This window comes from Haliaeetus leucocephalus, unplaced genomic scaffold (genome assembly GCF_000737465.1).
Source record: "Haliaeetus leucocephalus isolate CR32 unplaced genomic scaffold, Haliaeetus_leucocephalus-4.0 Scaffold0, whole genome shotgun sequence".
NCBI lineage: Eukaryota > Metazoa > Chordata > Aves > Accipitriformes > Accipitridae > Haliaeetus > Haliaeetus leucocephalus.
Window position 1 is genome coordinate 23,976,219 of NW_010972436.1, and position 26,485 is coordinate 24,002,703.

The 26,485-nt window shown below is 41.9% G+C and overlaps 1 protein-coding gene across 2 annotated transcripts in view; it reads right to left on the reverse strand.

Annotated features, from left to right (window-relative positions):
* The window catches only part of SCN5A (sodium channel, voltage-gated, type V, alpha subunit), a 174,672-nt gene that overhangs the window by 126,073 nt on the left and 22,114 nt on the right, over positions 1–26,485 (reverse strand). For both annotated transcript variants that reach the window (XM_010561013.1, XM_010561020.1), the window contains exons 6-7: positions 24,269–24,499; positions 8,686–8,749 (exon numbers count right to left, since the gene is read on the reverse strand). In XM_010561013.1, coding sequence (XP_010559315.1) covers positions 8,686–8,749; positions 24,269–24,499 — 295 coding nt within the window. The remainder of the gene's footprint in view (positions 1–8,685; positions 8,750–24,268; positions 24,500–26,485) is intronic.

A 26,485-nucleotide genomic window follows, 5' to 3' on the forward strand; every position in this document is an offset into this window, starting at 1 on the left:
TCAGACCCTGAAAATACAGGGAGGGTTGTCCATGTGTCACCAGGAGTTAGCAGCAAGCAGCTGCTAACGTCAGCTACGACATCTGTAAGGTGAAGGCTGCACTCTCATTTGGTTTAGCTTGCAAAGGCACGCTACGGCTTGCTACACCCAATTGCTTATGAAAGAAGCAATAATGGGAGATAAAGTACATACCACAGCCACACTGAAAATTAAAAAAAACAAACCATATTGCGGTAAGGGCCCCTTACTGTTCCTGCTTAGGTCACAGCTTAAGCCCAAGAATGCAGAAACCAAGCTGAAATGTTTATCACTGATGTTTTTGACACATGGCTAATTCCAGAGGAATGGAAACTACCTTGCTGAGCACGGTGGGGTGTCAAAGCCTGGCAGTGAGAGCTGAAGGGCAGCTGGTGCCCATGGCCTCCAAGGCTTATTGATGTGCACGGTAGAGTCTTCCTCAGCTTGCCTCTTCACGCTAAAGTCCTCAGGCCACAAAAGAGAGGTTTAGATCTCCTTTAGGTCACAGGCCTGAGTGTTTTTCTCTGCACTTTTCGTGTGTTCTAACTTTCCTTGGTTTTGAGGCAGGAGACCAGCAGCCAAACGAGGAGTGCATACTGTGCTGTGGTTGTGGGGGAACAGACAAAGATCCTTAGACTAACATTTGCTCCTACCTGAGAAGATGAAACTACCCATTCTGAAACAGGGCAATATTTTTAAAAATGGATGTTGTAAGGACGACTGAGCATGCAGGAGAAAGGGGCCAAAAGGCAGCAACGCCCCAGCCAAAGCTGGGCATTGCCATCAGCAGGTGCCCAGTCTGCCCGAGTTCACAGGTCACCCTCCTTCCCTTGCTCTTTCTGTTTTGATATGTCAAAGTCTAATCACGGTTAGAGGGTCTGACTTACAATTCCCCCTTAACTGCCATCTAAGAGCCAACATCTCGCCCGCAGAGGCACCCTTCGCTTTGGATAGGTCTGACTAGGAGCCCCCAGCAGCTCTTATTCCAGGCATCTAAGGGGTCAGAGAGAATTTGAAGGGCATTTTTTAAAACAAGGGGTGCCAATGGTCTGGAAGGAAGGAAGTGCAAGCAAGTCCAACCAAGGGAAAAAAAGGCGCAGAAAAAAAAAAAAAAAGAAGAAGAAGAAAAGCTCAGAATAAAGAGCAACATCAACCAGGAGCTGAAACTGGAGGAGAAAAGGGAAGGAGAAGCCCATGAGCAGGCTTGCTCACAGGCTCAGAGCACCCACTGACCTGTGCGTGCCACTGACTTGTATCCAGGAAAAAAGTTTCTGCCTCCCCCCACGGGCTACTTGCTCAGGCGGATGGAAAACCACTGGTTTCAGCCTGACACATCAGACCCCTCCACGCACTCACGCAAGCAGCGAGAGGAAGAACTCCCTCTGCTGCAGTGTGGCTTTTTGAGACTTTGTGCTGCAGCAAGGTAAGCAAACTCTCATTTCTTCTCACTCAATCCAGTGGCCAGACACTGGATCCTCTGTCTAACCCATCAAACAAAATGTAGGGCAATAATTTATCATAAACATAATGGTAGATTACTGCTTAATGAAGGCTGTAGCCGCTGGTAAGTCTGCTTCTCTCATGTGGCTGATGAGCTTATTACAGCTTTGACTAAGAGGTAATATTACCCATCCTTAAGAATTGAGTGGATTTGGATTTAATCCCTACTGCTGCTGTTTAACCAGAGACATGATCTTCCAAATACACAACTGATCCCTAGGAGTGGGGACTGTTATTGTTGCCCCTAAGCCTGTATAATACCTAATGTTATGCCAATGGCCCCTGCAGCGTCTTTCAGGTGACATACTTGCTTTCTGTTTTTTCTCATACTCAAGCGAGAGGCTTTCTCACTGTGAGCAAACCATCCTCATTCTCCTGTCACTGTACCAACACAGAGTAGATGGAAAAGTTTGTGTGATTTACATCAGAATCTAGTTAAATTCATTTAAGGTATGCTGTACAGCCTGAAGGTTTGTAATAAATTCATTAATATTGCTTACTAATCTGGGGTGTAATTACGTTATTAGCTCTGGTAATTTAAACAACACACTTCATTCTTTCCAAAATACCCTTGCTTTGGTGACATTTGAAGAAGGCACATTTGGGAACTGTATCCCCTTCCTCACTCCACCAGCCTTTCCAGCCTTTCCCGCCCGTCAGCCAGCTGTACCCCATCAGACTGAATTTGGTGAGTGTTATGAACACACCAGTCCCACCAGGCACATGCCAAAGCTCCCCAGTACCCCATTCCCTGTGATAGACCCGTTCATAAACACATGCTGCCAGACCACAACCTGCCCGACAAAGTTGGCTATCGCTCCCCAGGAGGAGATATGTGCCACTAAGACACCTGAGCACCATCTTCACCCCACCCATCCATGGACTGCACCTCTGAAATGCAAACCCTCCAAGCCAAGGGGGCTATTCCCACCCTACTTGTCCAGTATCCAACACAACGTGGCCTGAATCTGGGGCCTTCTTGTATTAAGAAAACAAGTAATAATAACAATAAATTAATAATAATATGGATTTAAGTTCAGGCAACTCACAGCTGCAGTGGTCCTAATTACCAGCAGCAAATAAAGAATCGCCTGGGTGCATCATTCTCTGGTGCAGTTCCCCAGTTTCCAGCGCAGCTGGGGTTGTGTTACTGGGCATGTTTGCTTGTAGTCAGGGGACAAAGTGCTGTGGGAGAGCACGCTGTTTGACATGTTCTTCTGGCAGGCATGTACACTGTTCCAGGCTCTCCACCTGCCGAGGGCTGGGTGAGAGCTGCAGCGCTGGGCTGCGCAAAGTAGCTTTGGTGGAAGCATCTGAGAGCAGCGCTGCTCCTCAGTCTGCTGCATGTTTCTTCTCTACCCTTGAGGGGTATGATAAGCTTTTGGAAGAGACTTTAAATCACCACGTGGAGGATGCGTAAAGGCAAAGGAATGTTACTATAGCTCAGAGAGATCAAAGTGCTGCATCGCTGTACATGCCATAACGAGTACGCTGACAGTACGGTGGCATGGAGAACCTACCATAAAAATGATGCTTTCGGTACTCTTGGTGACTAGAAAACAGGCATCTGATGCAACTTTATGCATTGGTATTAACTACCTTAGGAAAATACCACAACACAAAAGGAAACAAAGTTTTTTTCTGATGATGCTTTAGAAAGAGTTAGGACTCACTCAAAAACTTTGAGGAGCACTACACCGCATGGTTGTTCCTTCATCCCTTATATGCAATAAGCTCAGTGACAGCAGAATTTACCAAACCATATAGAATCTTGCCCCGCGCTGTACATTATTTTAATGTACCCTGTTAAGAAAAATCAAGGTCATAGTGAGGATAAAGGTAGCTAAAGTTTCTATAGCAACAGTTACTAGGATGCAGTTGCCAAAGGTGCTTTCTTGTTGCATCCTGAAGTAGCTTTACTGGCTGCTTTTACTTCCTGCTCACTAGTCTTTTTGGTAATATCAGTACAGACACGATGCAAATGTGCTTTCATTGTCAGTATGATCTCCTAGAATATTCCTGCCTACAAGCTGAATATACAGGACATATCATGTGAAAGGGAAAAAAAAAAATTAAGCAGTATGACCTTGAGATCCAAAGGGGATACAATTGACTTAAAACATGCACACTTTTCTGAAAAGCCAGCTCCCTGTTGTAGTTGTGAGTGAAAAAGTGAAAAGAACAAAGATAAGTTTCTCTTTTTTGTCTGTTTGTTTACTTTGTACATTGATAGCATCTTGTCTGTTTCTCTTTCTCCTAATGGACAAATTTCCTTGCTGTTTCTATTGCTCTTCCAAACCTTCAGGCAGAAAGGGAAGAAAAAACCAGCAGTCTAACCACAGCAGAAAAATGCCCCTGTGAAATTACAACAGGATAAAAGTGGAAATGTTTTAGAGCTGAAATGTATCTTCCTTTCTCACGGACAGATAATTCCAAGCTGCTGCAGCCCCTGTGAGTCTTTACTCTGCGGGGAAGCACGGGACTCTGCGGTGCTGGTTGTCTCATCAAAATGACCGGTTAATAGTCATGGAGAAGGAGCAAGCCGTAATTGTACGGGCGGCTTGAAGCAGGTTGACATGAAACGGTTCCCACAGCCCACTTGCTGGGAGATTTGCTCTGATGATCACAGTAGGGCGATGCCTGGTAGAAGCAGTGGGGTTGTGCTCGTTGGATCTGGAGTTGGGATCAGGTCCGCGTCTCCTCCTGAGAGCAGCACCCTTGGAGGCTCCCTCACTTCTTGCCCGGCGTTGGCCATGTCCCATTGCCTGGAGCCAGGCACTGAATGCCGGGGTTTGTCCTTGCTGTAGGTCCCTGAGTACACCCTAAAGCATTGCGCCCAACTACAGGCCTTTCCTTTGGCACTATCACCATACATACTCATCTCTGTATATGAAGTAATTTTGCCCTCAGGGGCGACTTTCACCCAGTAGGGTAGATGCCTTCAAAAGGACCGTGATGCCTGACTACAGGGAGTGTACGGTGCTGCTTGCTGTCGCCTGCTGTTCTGTAGCCCTTGCAAAGCGTAGTCCACTTGATGCTAAGACTGGATTTCACAAAGGCTAGAGCAGCTTTCAGCTTCTGCTCTGAGCTAAGGTCTTCCAAATATTTGATCATTGTACTGGATCTTTACTGGACCTTCCTTAGGGCTGAAACAAGGTGTTCAAAACTGGATAAGCTATACACTGGGAATTAAATTGAAAAGTAAGTTTATAGAGTTTGTAATCCCTTTGAAAATCAGACTATCTGAGCTTTCTCCATTTATTTTAACCAAATCAAATCAAAGAAGCTGAATTTGCAAAGAGAACCAACTTGGATAAATCCTAGCGCGGCCACATCCAAAAGAACAACAAAATTTAACCCCAAAACACATCTAGAAACATGAATAATTCTGCAAGTAAACTACGTTTTTTTCTGTTAAAAGAGCCTTGCTGTTAGCACTGCTTCCAGTGTCTGACCAATCTGACACACACCTCAGAGCAGAGGATTTTTCCATTAACGTGGTGCTCTGAATGTGCTTGTTGTGAAACACCGAGCACGCGTCACTAGCGTTCACTTTGAGCCAGAGAACATCTTTGATCACAATCATTTGATTTTCTCCCTTCTCCAAACATTACTTCTTGTTTCCATTGGACTCTTTGTTCCTTGTAAATACAAAGCAAATTCTTGCAGTACATCAAGGGGAAAAATGCAGTTGGACAAACAAGAAGAAAAACAACACGAAATTTCTATTTGATTAAATGAAGAAAAATCAAATTTCATGTATCCTGAAGAAAGTTTCTGAGGGATCATATGGGAAACCCCACAGACAGGTTAGTTCTTGTGCAACTAAGAAATATGCCATCCTCCTGACACTCCTACTATGTGTCTGCAGTGTGATTTTTAAAGTGGCTTCTTGAGGTTGCTTAAGCATACCTAAAAACATAAATAAATGCTTTTTCTTCCATCTGCCAGGTGAAGTACTAGAGACGTGTTTGCTGTTGCTGAGTGACATACATCTATTCAAATCCCTTCTGAACTAGAATCAATATTAGCTAGATCCATTACCTCCTACTTTATTGGCAGTTTGGGTGCTTGTTCAGAAAACAGTCCCTCTTAGTAATGTAATAAAGCCCCCACCTTGGAGATAATTAGGTTGTCTGTGATATAGCATCCACTGATGATCATTTCCCTGCTGATTTTGGCCTGCTACTCCAGCTCAGGTTGCAGTTTCCATCACTACACACTCTTACATCAGACCATCTGAGTCTCATCACCTAATAATTGCCATCGTAGATTTATTTAGATCTTTTTTCTTTTTACTCTTCCATAATAACAGCAACCAGCCAAACCTCAGAGTGTCATTAACATGCTTTTAAAAATGCACTAAAATGGCTTTGTCAATTACCTCGAGATTTAATATCCCAGCCACAACACAGATATCCCTCACTAACAACAAATCCCTCCAGGAGTGCACACATGACGCTGCCCTTCCCTGCATTTCCTTTGGGTCCTCAGTGTACCCCAGAGGCTAATAAATTCAAGCTCCAAACTGGGAGCAGAAGCAAGCTCCACAAATGCTATGAACACTCAGACATGGCCTTGCCGGCTGTCTTTCCCTACCACACCTTCCTGATGTCTCGATGGGTTCCCAACTTAAGCATCCTCACTTGTCATTAATTTCATTGCTAATAGATGGGGGAACCCCAGTCTGATGCATCCACTCACTCTTAACTCACCTCCCTGACCCTGTGGTGCAACCTGTCCCAAAAGGTCCCATGCATTCAGATTTTTGTGTTTTACCATTGAACGCACTTGCTCTTGGCTTTGACCATTGAAGAATAAAAGAAAACAAATCCACTCTGTTAAATACGTCAGCCTGTAAAATGATGGTCTCTCTAGCCTAACAGGTGGGAATACATGACTTTGCAAGTCCCCTGAGGTCTTAGGATCATCTTCCTGATTATCTTCATGTCTTTAAACAACAGAGTGGAGGACTGGCAGGAACTCTGTGCAAGGTATAACAATGAGACAACACTTGCTAGTCCTGAGCTAAAAAAACAGTGCAAGTAGGAATATTTAATCCTCATTTTTAGGCGTTTAAAACCAAACCTTACTCAGTGGTATTAAATACTTAACTAAAACAGCAAGAGGCTGAAGAAGAAAGAACTGATGCATAAAGGGGAAGTGGGTTTCCCCTAATGGCACAAACACTGATAGTTTTGATGTATTTATCAAAACAAGCACAAGGACTCTAGCTGTTGGGGTGGCATTTTCCTCTTTTTTATACAGGAAAGCTGGAAGTTCTCCCCTGGCTGTTTCAGGCTGTGACTCTCTCATGGGCATAGTGCCTCCATTGGAGGTTTTCTCCAATCATGGCTTTTTGCTGACACAGTGCAATTTATTGACTTTCTAGGGAAGGAAATAAGGGTGTCTTTGCTAAGATGCATTTCTAGAACCCAATCCTTAAATCCATAAAGGCTACTAATAGATACTCCATGGATATTGGATTGGTATTTAAGTTCCCACCACTTGGACAATTCCAAAGCAGTAGTCCCTAAACTATGCCTCACAAACTACCTATAATCTAATCAACCCTTTTGCCATCACTCATGACATTAGCACCTTGCCACCAACATGGTTCAGGTGGTCAGAGAGAACAAGGTATAATATTTCATGATGTGCAAAATATTGTTGCTGTGCAGAACATATTTTGCTCAATATTATTGCCTATTGGCTAGCAAAGGCTGAAGTCCACCAGCACAGGCAGATTGCCAAATCCTGGGATCCTCAGGAAACATCCCAATAGTCTTGGAGTCCAGCCTGAGCCTGGATAAATGCAATGTATTACAATCAACAAAGCACTTCATTAATGAATGCTGACATTGTACCTTCCATGGAACAAACAAAGAGGAAAGCATGGCCCTCTGCCCAAGGAGCTTACAGTCTAAATTAGACTGGCAATACAGATCAGACACACAAGACATGCAGAAGGAAGGCTGACACTTCAGCTTTCCCTTTGTCTTATGTAAATACAGATATAGACGGTGGCAGCAGAAAGTAAAGCATCTCTCTCCAGGACCCCATGGCTTTTCTTGCCCTCCTGTCCACAAGCAAGTTTAGATTTTTTCTTCCCTTCATCTTCCTGCTGTCTCCCTCTTTTCACATTTCTTCCTAATTTAAACCCTATTTTTTTTTAGTTTTCTACATTTAGTTCTACCAACTCAAAACGTCTCCCTCCAAAAGTAGACCACCTCACCTCTTCCCTTCACTTGACCTAGGTCATCCACCTCCCTGATTCAAATACTCTCACATACTTAGATCAAACCTCATCCATCCCACCACTCCAAGGTCTTTTCTTCCTTTTCCTACAACTCCTAACAGCTTACAATCTTTGCATGTTTATAATCTCTGCCCACACAAGATCTCATCTCTCTCCATCCCATCTGAACTCTTCCATTTCCATCAGGATCATGAGAACCTGTCAAACAAAATCACACTCTCAGACAATGCGCTTAGACTCTGAGGGCTGGATGCAGGAGGAACCGCTAGCATCTACAGATGGTAGGGATAGGAATAAAGTCCTTTATGCAGAGTAAGTTATATACCACAGGAATTATTCTGGATCTCTTTACTGTCTATATTATAAGAAAATGAAACACACATAGTCTATAAACTTGTCATGTACAAATGTAGATCACAACTCAAAACTGAGTACCTTCCCACCTCCAAAGCATGTTATTTTGGGGACTAGCATTTGTTGATTTGTTTACCTTCCTTTGCCAAAAGCCAAGAATTCATCATCAGTCTAAATCCCTCCAGCTTTTCTGTTTCCTTTCCTGTTTCATTTCCTTTAAAATACTCTCCACTCAGCCAAAGTGTTACTTAGTTTTCACTATTTTTTTTTACTGAGATATTTAAACATATTGAAAAAGAACTGTAATAAGGCCCCTAAAGATTTTAGACCTGAATACATGACACACACAAACTTCTCTTCCCTGCAGTTCAGAAAACTGTATTACTATGCACAATATTGTCATTATCCTCTCTCCTATTATGATTGACACAGGGAAGTTGAAATATCTACTTCATGCTGGTGAGAAGTAGACAATGGAAGGAAAATGTAGCAAGAAAAAAAACCACCCTGCAACAAAAACGAACCAGAAGTGAAGATATTTTTAAAGTACTTACCCAGCATCAGTGCTATTGCCGCACAGTAACACATCTTCTGTACCATTTTTTATGAAATAGTTCACTGCAACAGAAATAGAGAAATGGCTTTTTAACAACTACATTCTGGGAGTGATAACATTCACAAATATCATCCACCAACCAGCGTATTCAACTGGGACAGTAATTGAGAGACGAATGGCGTGCTTTTGCTTTGTTTTGCTAATTTTAACTTTTATAAATTGTAAAAACAAATTTATTTTTCAAAGCTCTTTAAGCACTTGCTGTTTGTATTTCAAATCTGACCAGTTTAATAAGGTGGCTGCAGGACTGTGGGCAATGTTTGTGGCAAACATCATCTAGCCGTGTCCCTGGCTGTTCTAACCGAGAACATTGTTACCGAATTCAGTACAGCGCTATGTAGTAAAGCCAAACCATAAGCCTGTCCATAACTTTTAGACTCTACTCTGATGAGATGTGCATAAATTGAAGTTTGTGATAGAAGTTCCTGACTCATAGGTTAAAAATGCAACCAACTGTAAGTCAAAACGTAATAATACTAACAAAGCAGCCCACTCCCCCAATCTGGTGGATTCTGCTCAGCATAGAAAACACACAGTATAAAGCAAAAGAAACAGACAAATGCATCCTGTTAAAGATTAAACAAACAAGGAAGTGTTCATAAAGACAAATATTTCTCAACATAGTCATCTGTAATGGCAATGGAGAGATACAGACACTTCTTGAGCCAGACTCAGAGCAGCAAGCTAAATTTAAGTGCTCTGGATCTTTCCCTGGTTGACTATCAATGAGGCTTAAGGAAATTAGCATCCCCAGGCTAACAAGGGCCTTCGTTTACACACTCCCTCTTCTATCTCCAGCCAACAAAGTCTAGCTTTCAGAGAAATGGAACAGGAGGCCAACTCCTTCTCAAAAGGATAAGCTAAATCAGTTTTCCAGGGAGAGTCTGAAGAAAAGGAGATGTTCTAAGGAGCATCTCTAAAACCTGAGTGGCGGCATGGAAGAACAGATAAAAGCACTTATCTAGAAACACAATAAATGCAAAACAGAGGCCAGTGGCTGACTGATGGAGGGTAGATAATCCGGTGTGCTTTGCTGCAGCGGAGAGGACGTGATCCCCTGTTGACATAAGACACGATGGTGGCAGCCTTAAGCAGCATGTGTTTGTGAGCAGAGGGGCCTCTGCAGATGATGCTCAGAAGAGGTTCTCCATTCTAGGCTAACCCTCTGTTGTGAAATGTTTTAAAAATCAAGAGTGACAGCTTATCCAGGCAGGCTATGCAAAGAATGCTCAATGGCTCAAGCCACCGAACAGATGTGCTGTGGCTTTCTCAGTAAGCTGCGAGCAGTGGAAAAGCCCTACCCTGCTGCATGCCAAGAGGGAATTACTGTCCATGAGCTTGTGGTTACGAGGGCACGTGATGGGGTTCACAAGTTATCAGAGTATATAGCCTGCTCAGACTGTATGCTTTCCCACTTTGTCTTACATGTGGGCTTTCTACGGAAACATCTTGACTGCCAGCAACACCCAGGTATTCAATATGGTTAAGGATCTGTGACCAACCACCACAGAAGGGGGAAGGATGCCACGTCTTCCACCTCCTTTCACCCTCCCCTCCTGCTGGTGAAAGACTTCTGCTCGTCTCAGGAGAGAGCGTATCTTATTTGGGGTACATAGAGTTAGTGACACAAACTCATCAGACTCTGGGGTACAGAGGAAATATGGTACAACCGTGAGATAAGAGATAGACAAACAACTGCAGAGCTTCTGCACCTTGTTAAGAAATGTTATCACTACGCGGGGTACCCTGAACTTCACAAACATGCACCGCTCCCTGGGAATGGCAACTTTTCATACTGCAAACACTAAGACCAGGAGGACCACAGATCTGTCACTGTGTGTTGACCACTTTCTTTGAGGGATGACTGAAGCACAGCGCTGGTTGAAGACCAAACCAACACCTCCTGCTCAGTCAGGTCAGAAGATGAGAACGGGCCCAGAGCACAGAAGTAAGGAGGAAAAGGAGACTGTGTGCAAACAAGAAATTTAAAATCTCAAGAACAGACAAACTTCTCTTTGCTGTTGACTTAAACATTTACATTTTTAAACCAAGCAATACGGTAGGTGCCAAAGAGTGCTATGAAATGCATGCTGAGGAACAGGTGCGTGATGCTGCTGGGAGGGGGTTTCTTCACTCAGAGTCTGCAAGTGCGCAACAGAGTGTCACGGCTACCCTGCCAAACCTCAGCCCGAGGAAGAGCTGAATTGCCGATTCCCTACTGATAAATGAAGGGGCGATTAGAGTATTATACCCAAGGAGACAAATTGCTATATTATCAAAAATGCGCACAACAATCAATTTGTCATTCAAAGCAAGTTGGTTTGGATTACAATCAAGCATGCCGGGCAATCAGAGGTCTTTAAGAAGCAAACAGTCATCACTCTTGCTTTTAAGAACAAACAATCTTGGTATCATATTAACCCAAGGCCTCAGCTTTCTGTCAGTTAACTCTAACATGGACAAAGAACATAAAACGTCTTTTTCATTTGCAGTAGGATTTTCTCTCTGAAACATAGAGTGCTCAAACTGATCATCACCACCTGAAAACACAATGACTTTTTTGTTGTCTTGGAAGATTACAGTTAGTTTTTGTTTTGCTTTGTTAGTTTTTTCACTGAAAAATTTCAGCGTGTCAGTGGGAAACAAAATAGGAAAAGGAAAGTGGAAAACAAAACTGAAAAGCTCCATATTAGATTTTTTTTTAATTTTTAAAGTAAAATCAAGCCAAAACAATGATGCTTTTACGCATGCGTGTGTGTACATAATCTTTATGCAACATGCCATTCTTTCCAAAGGAAATGCTAATTTTTTTTCCCACCAGCTTTACTAAAATGTTGATGCCACAGTTATAGCGTATATAATGCCTTTCAGGAACTTTTCTACAGGAATCTCCAGAGCAAGATAACTACTTGATCATACTAAAAGAATTAAAAAACAAAAAAATGGTCAGAATAACACCAGCTTCCTATCAGTTTCCGGTCGGTCACGCATTATTTACTCTATTGTTGCCAAATAAACTCATCTATTTTTCAATAATACGAAACATTTCTTGTCAGTACTCAGCAGTCAAAAATTCAACAGAAATATGTTTTCTAATAACCAGATGCTATCTTCTCCAAAACATATGCACATTTGTGCCTGAGCCTTATAAATACTTACTAAGACCCTGTATCTCCAATGCTCCTGATATAGTATTACTTGTGTTAGGTTGATTCTGTTGCCATTAAAAAGGTGTACAATGAATCCTTATACTGGGGTTGTCTTCCTAAGGCTTGTGTTTTAGAGGTGCCAAGTAAAATAATCCGATAAAGTGAGTGCTCACAAGCAGCTTACTAGCTTCTTACAGAGTTTTGTCTACCTGCAAAGGACAGCCAGATGATGGCAACCTCTTCAGCCAAAGTGGCTCAAGCACCAAGTAACAGCATTGACCCTAGTTTTAAAGTTGCTGTATGCAAGTAGTGAGGAAATATACAAATTGCTCTAGACTATTCTTGCAATGTCTTCCTTCTAAAGCTTCTCATAATTTCTGGTGTTTCATTCTATACTTTTTCCAATTTATCAATATCTTTCAGGTTTCTGCTTTGCTCCCTTCCACACCAGGCAATTCTAACAGAGCAAACATTCATGATATCTCCACCTGTCAAGTTTAAAAAAAGGCAAACTTCTTCAAAAAAATAATTTATTCTAATTAAAATTATGCTGCAGCTTATACTTTCCAGACCTATATCACACCATTGAGCAGAAAGCCAGTGGGGTACATAGAGCTCCAGGGTAGAAGGCCTCCTCATTTCTGTGCAAAGAAAGGAAAATTTTCCAGTTCAGAAAAATAAAAAAGGTTAGAGTCAACTTAGAAAACACAGCTTCTGAGTCCAGCTTCTCTTCCTCCTTCGAAGACCCAACTGAAATGATATTTTGACTTGTCTTACAACAAATTCATTCCAGTTTGAAAAAAACCCTATATATTATCACACTTGCATAAGGAGCAGCATTCAAATGTCATTAGTCACTGCCCAGAGAAGAGTCCTCTGGCTGACTTTCTAACAAAGACTTCAGGGAGGTGTCTGTTATCTCAGACTATTTATTGCAGCCACACGGGTGCTCGCTGGTTGGAGACTTTCTCCCTGTGCTACGGCTGGCACAAAGCACTGTCAGCCACCAAACGTCCCAATTCCAAATTTAAAATGCAATTCAGAAAGCCCCATCACCTTACAGTTGCGATACGTGACACAGAATCAAAATAGATAACACCCCCTCCTCGCCCTTTCGCCCACCGGCACAAACACACTGTACCTCCTGGTAATACATAATAATTAAAATGAATCCTTGCTGCACTTGCTGTGTGCACACTGTGTCACATACGGTGAAGTCTCTAATAAATGAAATTGAGTTTGAAGATGAAAAACATGCCTCACAAAAGCAATGGAACAGGCTGTATTAAGGGTATTATTAGGGAAGAATGCTTGGGAATAAATGGCACTGCCAGTTAGCTCTTCCCTGCTAAAAGGGGTTGCAAATAATTATAATAATCAGTTACTCTCCTGTTGCTCACCCCCATGACAGGGGATCTGGCTCTCCTCTGCTGTCCCCTGGCATTTGCTGCTGCCAGCCCTTCTGCTGGGTTTCGCAAGCTCTTGGGTGCTCTCCTCTCCCTTCTTGCTCCCCATCCTTCCCTCCCTCTTCCCCTGGGCGCTCGCTTCTGGTCCAGCTCTCTCCCACCACCTTACCACGTAACTGTCTAGAAGGACATTTTCCATCCTTCAGTTAAAAAAGCAACAGGAGGAGTTAATTGTGAGGATGGTTGGGTGGGTAGAGGGGGCAGAGATCAAGGGGGCAACTTTTTTTTTGAGAATCTTATATACAGCATTGGTTATTACGTGACCTTAGGGTAAATACAGCCCTGAATTCTGGGCATGAGATATCCTGCCGGAGATATGGAGGGGCTGGGAGGAGGTCGTGGAATACCATACAACAAGGTGCTGGGAGGAAAGTGGTCTCCTTAAGCTCAAGTGTCTCTGGTAGGCTTCTATCGTTGCTTCCCCCCATGCTCGAGACAAGCCAAAGAAGCAATTTCCCAGCCAGGGCTCAGCAGTGACCACAGCACAGAAAATGTGCCCAATTTTGATAGTACAGCTTTTTCCCTCTTTGAGAAAAAGCCACTAAAAATATCGATCAAGCCCTCTGCTAGATGGCTCCCCTGCACTAGGAAGAGGCTCTGAAAGCCTCAAAGATCCACAGTACCTGGTTTGTGCTGCCCGTACGGTCCGAGGGAAGGAAAAGCACATCAGGAGCGTTTGGAGCTGCGGACTAGAGGGGAGCAGAGAATTTAGATGCTGTCAAATTGCCTTGGGGACCATGCCAAGTCCATGAGCATCCTGAGGAAGACGAGACAGGAGACAATGCCTAGCAATAAATACGCATGCTGGCTTTTAAACATCTTCAGATAACCTCCTTCCATGTCTCTGTGTCTGACCAGTCACGCAGATCCACGCTCTTAGGGCTGTAGGCTGCATAGCACGTAACTAAAAGCATATTTAGTACCACTTGTTTAGATGTACGCTTCACATGAATAGGCAGCAAAATGCTGAAGTGTGCTTTCTGGAAGTTTTGTAGAGGTTCTGTGTTTTGTGGAGGTTTTTTTATATGTTTCACACAAAAGAATTAAAATCAAAAGCTGATATAAGGGTTGAATGCATTTGTGATTACAGACAGACACCAGAAAAATAGAAGAAAATACTCCTGCTTGTATTGTGATAAAGAAAACAAATGAATTGGATCAAAAACTGAGTAAGAGACAAAAGACAAAGGTTGAAATGAAAAGTCAATGTGCAGTATCTCTGCAGGCTAACAGAGGGCTGTATCTGCACCACTTTATTACATTTGTAAGTACAAGGGAAAGAGAGGGTGAGCAGAGAGATGACAAAATCTACTATACACAGTATTTTCCAGGTAAATCAAGTCCAAGGCCAGGATTGAATGAGGAACACTGGAGAGGCCTATTCACTAAAATAAAATGAGCAGAGAAATGCAGAGTGAGATATGTTGTCAGATGTGAAGTAAAGCAGAGAAGGAGAAAAATCTCACCCATCCATAACCTTTTGAAGTTTTAAATTCCCTGTATCAGTTCAGGTAAGAGATATGGATTTTTTTAGGGATCCTTAGCCAACAGTTTTATGTAATATGAAGCTGTGATCAAAGAAAAGTGTAATATTGAGATGCAGGAGAAACAGGATGGAGTTCTATACAGGAAACAACCTATAAACCAGTGGCTTGTCTCATCCAGCCCTTTTTAATATCTTTATCCAGTTCTGTTTACTATCTTTATCAATGATCTGGATGAGGGGATCAAGTACACCCTCAGTAAGTTTGCAGATGACACCAAGTTGGGAGGGAGGGTTGATCTGCTGGAGGGTAGGAAGGCTCTACAGAGGGATCTGGACAGGCTGGATCGATGGGCTGAGGCCAATTGTATGAGGTTCTACAAGGCCGAGTGCTGGGTCCTGCACTTGGGTCACAACAATCCCATGCAGTGCTACGGGCTTGGGGAAGAGTGGCTGGAAAGCTGCCTGGAAGAAAAGAACCTGGGGGTGTTGGTTGACCAGGAGCTGAACACAACCAGCAGTGTGCCCAGGTGGCCAAGAAGACCAACGGCATCCTGGCTTGTATCAGAAACAGTGTGGCCAGAAGGACTAGGGGAGTGGTTGTCCCCCTGTACTCGGCACTGGTGAGGCTGCACCTCGAGTCCTGTGTTCAGTTTTGGGCCCCTCGCTACAGGAAAGACATGGAGGCACTGGAGCATGTCCAAAGAAGAGCAATGAAGCTGGTGAAGTGTCTAGAACACAAGTCTTATGAGGAGCGGCTGAGGGAACTGGGGTTGTTCAGCCTGGAGAAAAGGAGGCTGAGGGGATACCTGATCGCTCCCTACAACTACCTGAAAGGAGGGTGTAGTGAGGTGGGTGCTGGTCTCTTCTGTCAGGTGGCTGGAGATAGGACAAGAGAAGATGGCCTCAAGTGGTGGCAGGGGTGGTTTAGGTTGGATATTACGAAAAATTCCTTCACCGAAAGGGTTGTCAAGCATTGGAACAGGCTGCCCAGGGAAGTGGTTGAGTCACCATCCCTGGAGGTATTTAAAAGACGTGTAGATGTGGCACTTAGGGACGTGGTTTAGTGGTGGACTTGGCAGTACTATGTTAATGGCTGGACTCGATGATCTTAAAGTCTTTTCCAACCTAAATGATTCTATGATTCTATGGTCCAGAAGACAGACCACAGCTTTGCTTTCAATAGGGTTACTGTTGGATTGGAGGGTATTGAGAGGCAGGTAATGACAATGACTGGGAAAAGTTTAATAAGAAGAGCAATTGAAAAAATTGAGATCTTTTATCCTAGAAAAGAGGTGACTATGACAGTAAAAAATAGCATGCATTCTGGAAAATGAGAACAGGGAGCTTTGTGTGGTCCCGGTCACAGAACGTGATAACAATGTTTTTTGCACTAAGAAAATGGAGAGGGGAAAAAAATTTAAAAAAAAAAGAAAAAAATTTTCAAAACTAAAGGAAATATTTTTCGCTACACTTGCCATTTCAAGTGCTGAAGTTACTGCCACAGGCTGCCCCTGTGGCCAAAACACTCAAAGAGGGATTTGTTGCTAATGTAGAAAAGGATATCCAGAGTTATAATAGTTAATGTTAATAAAAATTTAGAAAAACATCTATATTCAGGCTCTACTAATTTGTTCTGGAACATGTGGGGCTGCTCTGTGTCACAGACAGGTGCTGCTGTAGATACACGAAGGCCAGACTGAGCCTGGCAATTCCCATATTTTATCTTCACCTCACTTGGGTGAATTCAGCGTTGATGAAAAGTATCAGGAGAAAATATTTCTTTACTTATTCGTTAAAACCAGTGCAATACGGGAAAGCAGCGCTGTGAGCCGTTCTCTGCAGGTGGGCTGACGGTGCACCTGGGCTGACTGTTCAGAGTTAAAAGCAAAAGCTACCTCTTGCCTTTGCAAGGCACATTACAGCTGAGCCCGGAGCAAGCACAAGTCCATGGACAGGCTCAAAAGGGCACAGACAAGGTCCTTTCAAATGCACATCACTGTGCAAGTCAAGTGGTGTATTAGTTTGATAGTTTATGAACAATTTGAAGGTGCAGGAAAACTCTAAAAAATGTTCAGTCTGAATCTTCTGACACATCTTTCCTTTAGTAGATCTGTCCTTTCTGTGAGCAGTAATGCAGTGATGAGAGCAAAAGAAATGTACCTGTGGAAAAAATCCTCCTGTTCTACAAACTGTTCCAAAGTAAGAACTTACTCTTTCACCACAAGGCCAAAAAAAATCCTTTTGAATGGTCAGAAAGACACTGTATTGGATACAACAGTACCAATTCCTATGTTTTTCTGACCCATGCGCTTCTTCTGCTGGGCCTTTCTTTTTCTATTTAGCTTAAAACATTAAAGTGCGCATGTTAATAACACATCAGAGCATTAAGGTTTGAGCATTTATGAAGCTCTTTATCAAAAGATCCACAGCACCCGAACAAAGCCACAATATTTACAGTTAACGGTGGAGTAACGTGAACAGATTCTATGCTGACAAGCACAGCCTGAAAGCCCAGAGAGGTTTTTTGTCTTAATCATTGGTTCATATACAATCATACATAATAAAACACCTATTCCAGTCTCAACCTGATTTATTGCTTCCCTCTTTCCTCCCACCTCCATAATTACTCATCAAACACTCACTGTCTTCTATTACCACCTCAGACAACACCTCAAACACTTCAGCTCTCCCCAAACTTGGTACATTTATTATCTGACTTGGACATCATTATTTTCTATACAGTTCTCATACAGTTTCAGAATATCAGTTCATGCAGTTCCATTTCAGCGGTTCTGAAAGCAAAAATGAAACAATTCATCAGGCGGCGCTAACAAGGCACAGAGCTTAGAGAAGATATATGTGTACGCACACACGCATCTATATACACACATGTATATTCCTGTATATTCACAGACACACGCCTCAACATCCATGCCTGTTTATTTCCACAGTGCATTACACCTAGGACATCAAAGAGGAGGATGTGGAAAGTCTCTAGAATTATTTCACATTGGTCTGGGACTGCTCCTAGTTTATCAGCTCCGAGCAGCCAGACTGGTTCATTCACACCATGGGCAAGACCAGCTGCTTCCCACAAGCCTGTCATCCCTTCTCAAGTACCCAAGAAGACCATGATTTGGATGGGAATCACATCAATGTTCAGCAAGTTGCTCTGCAACCAAAGGTCATCTATGCAGAGTGGTCATGTTCCTCAACCTTAGGCATCTAACACGGCTGGTTTAGTTGGATCATCTCCCTAGGCTGCCTAGTATGATTAAGGGATAGAAAATGAAGCAGACTCCTCCAGAGGCCATCTCAGAAAGTTCCTTCTCCAAATCACTCCTATCACTTTGTTGGATGCAATCGGGACCCGCAAAGACTAGGTACCTAAAATAAGGACCTAAACTTGATGTATTTTATACATCTTTCTAAATATAGAACCTGAAGCAACCATAAGTCTTGCAGGTCTAACTGGAGATGACAAAACAGAGATTACATTTCTCTTTATCTGGATTTTTTCTTTCTAATTAAAGCTTTTTCCCGCCCCCCCCCCCCCGACCTTTGGTAACTGCACAGTTTGACTTCAGAAGAAGAGAAAAATCACTGCCACAAAATGAATGCCAGAAACTAGTCTGGAAGAAAAAAAAATAACAACCCTGAAAAGTCTTCTTTTAAGCTATAAAAATAGCAGTTGATTCCTCCCCAGTAAAAGGTTAATAAAGCTTAAACCTTCTTTTATTTTATTTTTAAACTTTTTTATTTCAATAGCTTGGACAAGATTATCTAAGGAAATTACAGGGGTTTATTTTACTTTACAAGATACTGATTTTGAGAGAAAATATATATAGAATACTTTGAAACAAGACCTTTTCAGAGTGTCTTAAGTAGGGTATTTAGTTTAAAGAAAAAGAAAATACTGGGGTTTGAGACTATCATTTCAAAACTATTTTATAATAATTTTACTAATTTTTAAGGTTTTTTTTTCTGAAGTGTTTTTTCTTATGCATTCAGCACTTACATTGAGCCCTGCTCTACAAAAGAACACACTATTTAAACTTAGATTTCTACTTACTACTTACTGACTAGTCAATAATCCATTTTAGTAATGGAATACATAAATGACATTAAAGATTCTACAATCATCAGCCATATGAATCAACTACACCCAGTCCATTGTTACATCTTTTCTCTCTCTAAGCCAGTGACATATCTGACATCCACTCTAACTCACACATTCATAAAGCTTCACTTCATCAAATACATCTTTAATTTAAACACCACAGCCTAAGACAGGCTTTCAAGCATGCTATTTGCAGCTGCTTTCCTAGAAATCTTTACAAGTATTGGAATTAAGCTTGCAGATCTTCAATCAGCTGGTATTTCTAAACTATTAGCTCTCCTAAAGATAACTGACAGCTCAATGACTTTGCTATTGATATATTGATCACATAATTTTCATAATGCTGTGGATGTAAACTATCACTATTTTCCACTTTTTTTGTCTTGATTTCATTTTTATATATGAGCACTGCTGCATCTACAACTTCAGATTCCCAGGTTTGTTATTATTAATGTCTAAAAATAATCCTCCTTGGGCTTATTGATTGCAGTCCCTTACCGAGTCTAGAATTGCAGGTAGGAAAATAGTTACTTACCAGTAGTCGTTGTTTTCCCAGATGAATGAACTGTGCCTCCATTTTAACTTTACCATTGGCACTTGACATCAAGAATTTTTTAGCCTTATTCTACCTAATACTCAATGGTCACCCATCCCACACTCCATTCATACAGGCAAAGGATGGTCCTATGGAGGAGTCTGGGAGACCTGATGAGCAGCTTCTGCCTTACTCTTCCTTATTCCCCTTCCTAGGTTTGCAGTGGTAAGCATTACTCATTGGAGGCAAAACGAAAGTGGAATAACTTTTCTGATAAGCTGCCTTCTTAGAAGTTGGTTTGTAAATTGCGATGACCTAGAGTCATTTAAATTGGTGGAAAGAATAGAAGAATCCTCCTGTTCATCATGAGATAGATGTGCCCACCAAAAGGCAGATTTTAGACCTGCATCTCCGCTGTGAGTTGAGGCGAGACTAAGCAGGTATCTCACCTTACCACAACCGCTGTGCCCAGTAACAAAGCTGAGAAAACAGAGGCACGTCCAGCAGCTTAGATGAAGTTTCTTTCACAGAATTAAGCTTTTAATGACAATGCCAAGAAAGTCCCCTTCTTGACAGTCTGATCAGGAATTTTCATCATCGCTTTTGTATGCTAGGACTTAGTGATTAGTGAAGCTAAATGGCAGAGATTGCTCAGTGTGTATTTTCCCACTGAATCCCCATGCTTAAGGGCTCTGTCCCTTGCTTCCCAAGTTACCTGGCATTTCCTACAGCTGCATGACCCAGTGAAATGATGGAAAGAACAAGCTAAGTGTTGGGTGGATAGGTAGGAAATCCTTGCTCCTTATGGGATTTAGTTTGTAGGATTGTCTCATGGCAGGTGCACAAGGGGAGGAGAGAACGCAACAATTCTCAACACCACCAGCAACCTTGCAATGTAGAACTTAGAAGTTAATGCAAGAAAGTTTAAGTAACAACCAAAGGCCTGAAAGGGGAGGTGGTGGGGGATGCCTGCTTATGGATCTATCATGCACAGAAATGGACCAAATTTTTTTTTTTTTTTTTTTTTGAAAAAAAGATTTTTCTTCTGCCACCACAGTTCCTGCCACCACCACTACCAGTGCTGATACACTGCCTTTACTGGTCGTGGAGGCAGGAACAGGGGTAGCAGAGGGGCCAGGCAGCACCTGCACCATCTGTCAAGATAGTTGTGGTGACCACAGTGGTAGAGCAGGAAAGTATGAGTGGGTCTTCAGTGTGTAGGAAGGAGGAGTTCCTAGACCCTGGGGGCATTGTGGTTGTTTCCTCAAGGATCAACCAAAAATTAAACGTTACCACATAACGGTGGTTAAGCCAATGATGATGCAAAGTTTATAAACTGACTTTTTCCCCCCATCTATAAAATGAAAACAAGAGGATTGAGAGACAGATGAGAAAATATGTCCTACCTGGGGGCTGAAAGGAGCTAAGGAAAAAGGATAGAATTTAGTCCAGATACCAAGTCAGTTTGGAATAAAAAAGTAGAGCTGAAGCTATCCGAGGCCTTCTACAAACCCAAAATGTCTCCTGTACTGTATGAAGTGCCTGTGGCACACAATTATCTCAAGCTAAAAAGGGCACGGAAAGACTGAAAACTGAGTTCTTATCTTTCTTTGCACATCATGACTAAGTCTCTCAGCTATTTCCTCTGCAGCACCAGGCAATTCTTCACTGTTTTACCCTTTTAAGGGGTTTCATTCGTTTTTGTTTTTCCATTCATGCAAAAAAGGTTCAAAGGCACAAGAGGAGGCTGATGCCATTTCAGAGGCTCCCCACTGTACTTTAAAACATTAAAAACTCTCTCAAAGAATCCAAAGCAAACTTTTGCTCTCCAAGAAGAGAACTGCATATCACCCCATTTTGATTCTCTATTTTGGTGTCCTGATGAACAGAATTAACAATTCATTTTTCCAATTTTGCTTTTGAGTGTTTTTCACTCCTTTATTTCTTTACATCCCCCACCCCCTTTCTTTTTTTTGAAGTTTTCTTATAAATCCCTGACAGTACTTCAGGTTTCTGTTTTTTAGATTAGTATCCCTGCTCCAAACTAAGTGACTCAGCCTCATTGGTTTTGAAGTCTCCAAAGAGCTTTTGTAATTGCCTGTGCTCCCTTCGAGTGAACTCTACTATCTCAACATGTTGGCCAATTTTCTTCTCTAGTTCTTCTTCAGAATAAACACTGACACTACTCTGTTTCTTAATATATTCCTCTTTTTATCTAATTTTGCCTGCCTACACTTTAATCTAACTGTATGTATTGCTTAATTCCCTGCAGTACTTGAAATTTGGACTGTTATTAAATTGTGGTCAGTACTACTCTGTTAAACAATCACTTCATTTCACCGTAATACTTATGCAAAATGAAATATAAAGCACTATCCCATCTAGTTACAAAATGAGCCAGTCCTTCCATTTCTGAATTGCTTTAGCGCAACATTAAATGAAAATCCTACTTAATATTGTTCTCCCTAGCCTAATAGCTAAACCACCTTCTCCAGCATTTCGAGGAACACTTCATTATTCTTCATCAGAAGTCAGTACGTTTTTCCTATAAATCTACTTTTGTTCTAGTTCTTCAGTGGCCTGCTGCACTGACTCAACACTTCAACTATTTAAATCATTTTCCTCCATCCACCATAACTGACGGCTGTTTGACATAATGTACCGTGTCTTTATTTTCAGATATTTTGAAAACATGAAAACATTCATTGATATTATTATTACTTACTATTAATACCACATGGTCAAACTTTAGCTTGCTTTAATCCATTATCTCACCAAGTTGATTACCTTTGTAATAGGTAAATCTCCTGTAGCGACACAAGTATATTTTCATGACCATATTAACCATTGCTGGATTTATTAAATGGATTTACGGGAGCGTCTCCCCTCCTCCCCATATCAGGGCCACACAAATAAACTTGCTCATGGTATGCTGGAGCAGCTGTACAATTCCTCCCATTTAAAGCCATGCTGCAGCTGGCCCTGACATTAACTATATTTTTATAGAGACTATCCAGTAGCACATTTACCCTACTTCCATTTCCAGAGAGCCACACTATCTTCACAGCTCCGCTTCATCCCTTCACCTTTATTGCAGGGCTTTATACTTCCAGCCATCACTATTTTATCCCTCAATGCCTCTATGAGAGGGGGAGAGCAGCACCTCACACATCTGTCAGACATCTGGGGGTGGAAGAGCCGCGAAGTGCCGTAACCCACCTCAGGTGCACAGATTTCTTTACTAGCTCCGTGAGCACTCATCTCCAAGCTGGAAGCACAGAGACCGTGGGTGGGAAAACATGTCAGCAGGCCCACCACCAGCCAGCACAGGCCCACAGTGGTTTTTTAGCTGTGGCACAGAGCTCTTTCCCCTTTCAGCTGACAAGAGGCTCTGATGCAGGGACATTGAGAGGACACATAACCCGCTAGTCAGGGTCAGTCCCAAACACAACCCTAATTCAGCCAGAGCTTCGTGAGCTGCCCTTCCTTAACGCTGCATCAACCGCATCATACACTGAAGACACCGACGTTGAGCTTTTTATTCCTTGAGTGAAACCCTTCTAACACCACTGCTTCCAGCTCCTCAGACTGCAGGGAGAGGAGATGAGCAGAAAGGCCAGAAGTCACCTGTGGGGAATGGTGGGACTGCCCTTGGGCCAATCCCTGGACCACATAGCCTGGCTGAAGAGGTGTACGATGCTGAGGAGCCAGCAGGAGCTGGAGGCAACCCTGTGCCAGGCATTCAACAGAGCCCTGGGTCAAGCCAGGCAATTTCCAGAAGTCAGGTGCGGGGTTTTTATAGTGCAGATGGCTGGAGATACAAGCCTGTAGGGTCCACGTTCTTCTCCTCAAAATAAATAAAATACCAAAGGTCACCGGTCATAAGTTCCTGCCAATGCACATCAGTCTGGCTGTTTCTCTCAAGAGCATTATACTGAATTGTTTTAGATGTGAGTCCATGTCCACTGCAGTTGGTGTGGGTCCTCCAGGGACTCAGAGGGTTTCAGAGCAGCAACAGCTGGGCCACTTGTTTACATTCTGAAGTATATTTACATGAAGTGCTTATTTTTTTTTAAATGTTAATAAATTAGTTCAGTGAACCTATTTCATTGTAATTCAAAGTATAGCAGACTGTAGAGTATTAAAAATTGCTTTGGCCTAGAAAACAAGCCTTTTGATAATAAACATCAGAGCACCAGATACTGCAAGATGGCCCAACCCAGATAATGAGTTAGGGCCCTAATAGCGTAAGATTTCCTTAAAAAAAAATGCTCTTGGGATTTTTCAGATTAATAAATACTGAATTGCTCTGCTTCACTTTTTGATTTTTTAAGACCCTTAATTCAAATTTTGAAGTTCTGCTAGAAAATACAAGACCTATAAATTGTTTAAAGAAACAGTGGGCAAACCAGACCCACACAAAGACTTGAAATTTTTATGCGATTGCCTAATTCCAGGAAAGGGAGCTTTAAGAAAAATATCATGAGACACCCTAAAACTGTGAAAAGCATCAATGATACAACAAGGACCTTAGTCTGGATCATAGGAAAGCGCCAGAAATACTTTCAGCATGAACTGTGAAGGCACCACAGAGATCAGAAAAAGCTATCTAGAACTTTCAAAACCAAATCAACATCGTGAAGAGCCAGTAGTCAGGTAATGCTGCATTTGCTGATTCACAGATTATGGTCGATATAATAAAATTTAAAAAAAACCAACCAAACCAACCAAAAACCACCAGACAACAGGATGAAAAAGAGCTTACCTGGATCACTAAGAAATTCCTCTGAGGTGTTCCACATCCTACCATCCAAGTACAGCGTGCCATTGGTGGAGTTAAACTTGGTGTAGTCCCTGACACACTTGTGTCGCAAGTTGCCCATGAAGAGCTGGAGGCCTATGAGGGCAAAGACACTCAAGCAGAAAACGGTCAGGATCATCACATCAGCAAGTTTCTTAACAGACTGGATAAGTGCCCCTACAATGGTCTTCAGTCCTAGGGAGATAAAAGCCAAGAGTTTATAGACTGAGAGGCTGAAACATGTCTGCAGATAGCTACTTTTCATTATGAAAATCTCCATGGAAAGGAAAATCGGAGGGGTTTCCACTACATGTTTGTAACTGGACGGCAGAAACGAGAGACAAGTGATCACTATGAATGTTTAGTTTGGCCTACTTTTGTCTGGACAAAAGTCTTGGTATTACTCTTACACAAACACTGATTTTAAAATGGAGGGAAAGAACTGAATGGAGGAACAGTGAGGTACAAAAATATTCATGGATAAAGAAAATACAGAATGTCTTTTACATTTTCATGGAGTGGTAGTAGAGGCTGTAAAGCCTAAATCCCATTGAATTTTGAGAATGTGAATTACTTTTAAATCACTCAGGTGATTCTGATAACTTTATCCCTCACATAAAGAGATGAAGAGGTATGAAAATGTTATTTATTCCCTGATTATTTTACATATTTTGGTGCCAAATCCAGCTCACTGTCCTCATATGAATAATTCCTCTGCCTTCAGTTCATTTGCTTAAGACAACAAGAATTTGGGATTAAAAATAAGCCAAATAATATGGGCAATCGAATAAACTCAGTGGAAACTATTTGACTAAAACAACCTGAGGCTCCAACAGTACCTGGGCGAAGTGTATAATTTTGTAATATGCTGCCAATATAGATAAATCATCTTATTACAAACACCGAAGGCTTGGGTCACACAAATTAGCTTCTCCTGTGTTATTTCATCCTGTAACGCTAGCTTCAGTTTATTATTCTATAAATACACAGATACAAATAATTATACTGTTTTCTCAAAAGATATTGCTTGCTTTTGAAATGTTCCTGGCGATCAGCACTATTTGAGCTGATTGAATATTACATGAATACGACAAACCCCACTCTTTTCAAAAAAAGACCCTTCTTCTAAACTTGTGTGCTGTAGTTGGACGTTAATATCACCTGCACAATGGTAGCAATTTTGTTGTTTCTTTCCTATTTATATTTAATTAGTACTTGATAAGTAGTAATCAGTGCTTCTGATAATCAATGTCACCAGTATGGCAGCAGTAAGAGAAATTGAGTTAAATGGAACAAAGAAAATGCAAAGAGGAAACAGGAGGAATTCTCCTGGGCAATACTCAGAAGCACATTGATTTGCTCACTGAATACGATCATACACATTAAATCTCAGTTCCCTGGAATTCCACCCCAAGAGTTTGGCAGCCACAAAGGTTGAGCTAGTGCTGTATAATTTAAAATAATATGAAAACGTACTTGAGGACTCACAGGAAGGCAACATGTGTTTTTGGTCTTGCTTAAACCCTGCAGTTAAAGTAAGGGGAAATCATAGTTTCCCAAAGGAGGATGAGCTGCTAGAATGGCCAACAGGTCCAGCAGTCCCTGTATCCAGCAGCCTAAAATATTCCACTCCTGGATAAGGTATTGCCATTACATTAACCTGTGAATGATATTAATGACTATAAAATGGCCATTTAACCAAAAGGGACTGACCCATCAGGTGTGGGTAGTCCCCTTTCTCCACTAAATTCTTTGTTTGTCTCTTTAAAGCTAGTTTGTGGCATGGTAAAGAAGGTTAGACAGCTCCCTGCTCTACTCAAAAATAGAGCAAAAAATATTGTAGTACAAACATGAGGCAAACACTGGATTTGTATGCTATGTGCACTCCTCACCAGAAAGAGATTTTACAAATGAGGTCAATTCTATTCAGGTACCTAAAAAAAGGCCTGCTTTGAACTTTTAAGTCCATCTGTAGATTTGGCTACCTATTCTGATGCCTAAATAAAAAGCATAGCTCTTCTGATAATCTAGTCTTGGGTGAACTTTAGACCTGAATTGTAGCCCACTTCTGAAGGTCTTTCTGGGCTCTCACCCTTACCCAGTGTTAAGACTACAAGACCTTTAAGACAGCCAGGTCTTAAACAAGTAGTGAGGTATGGAAAAGAAATATGATTTGCAAAT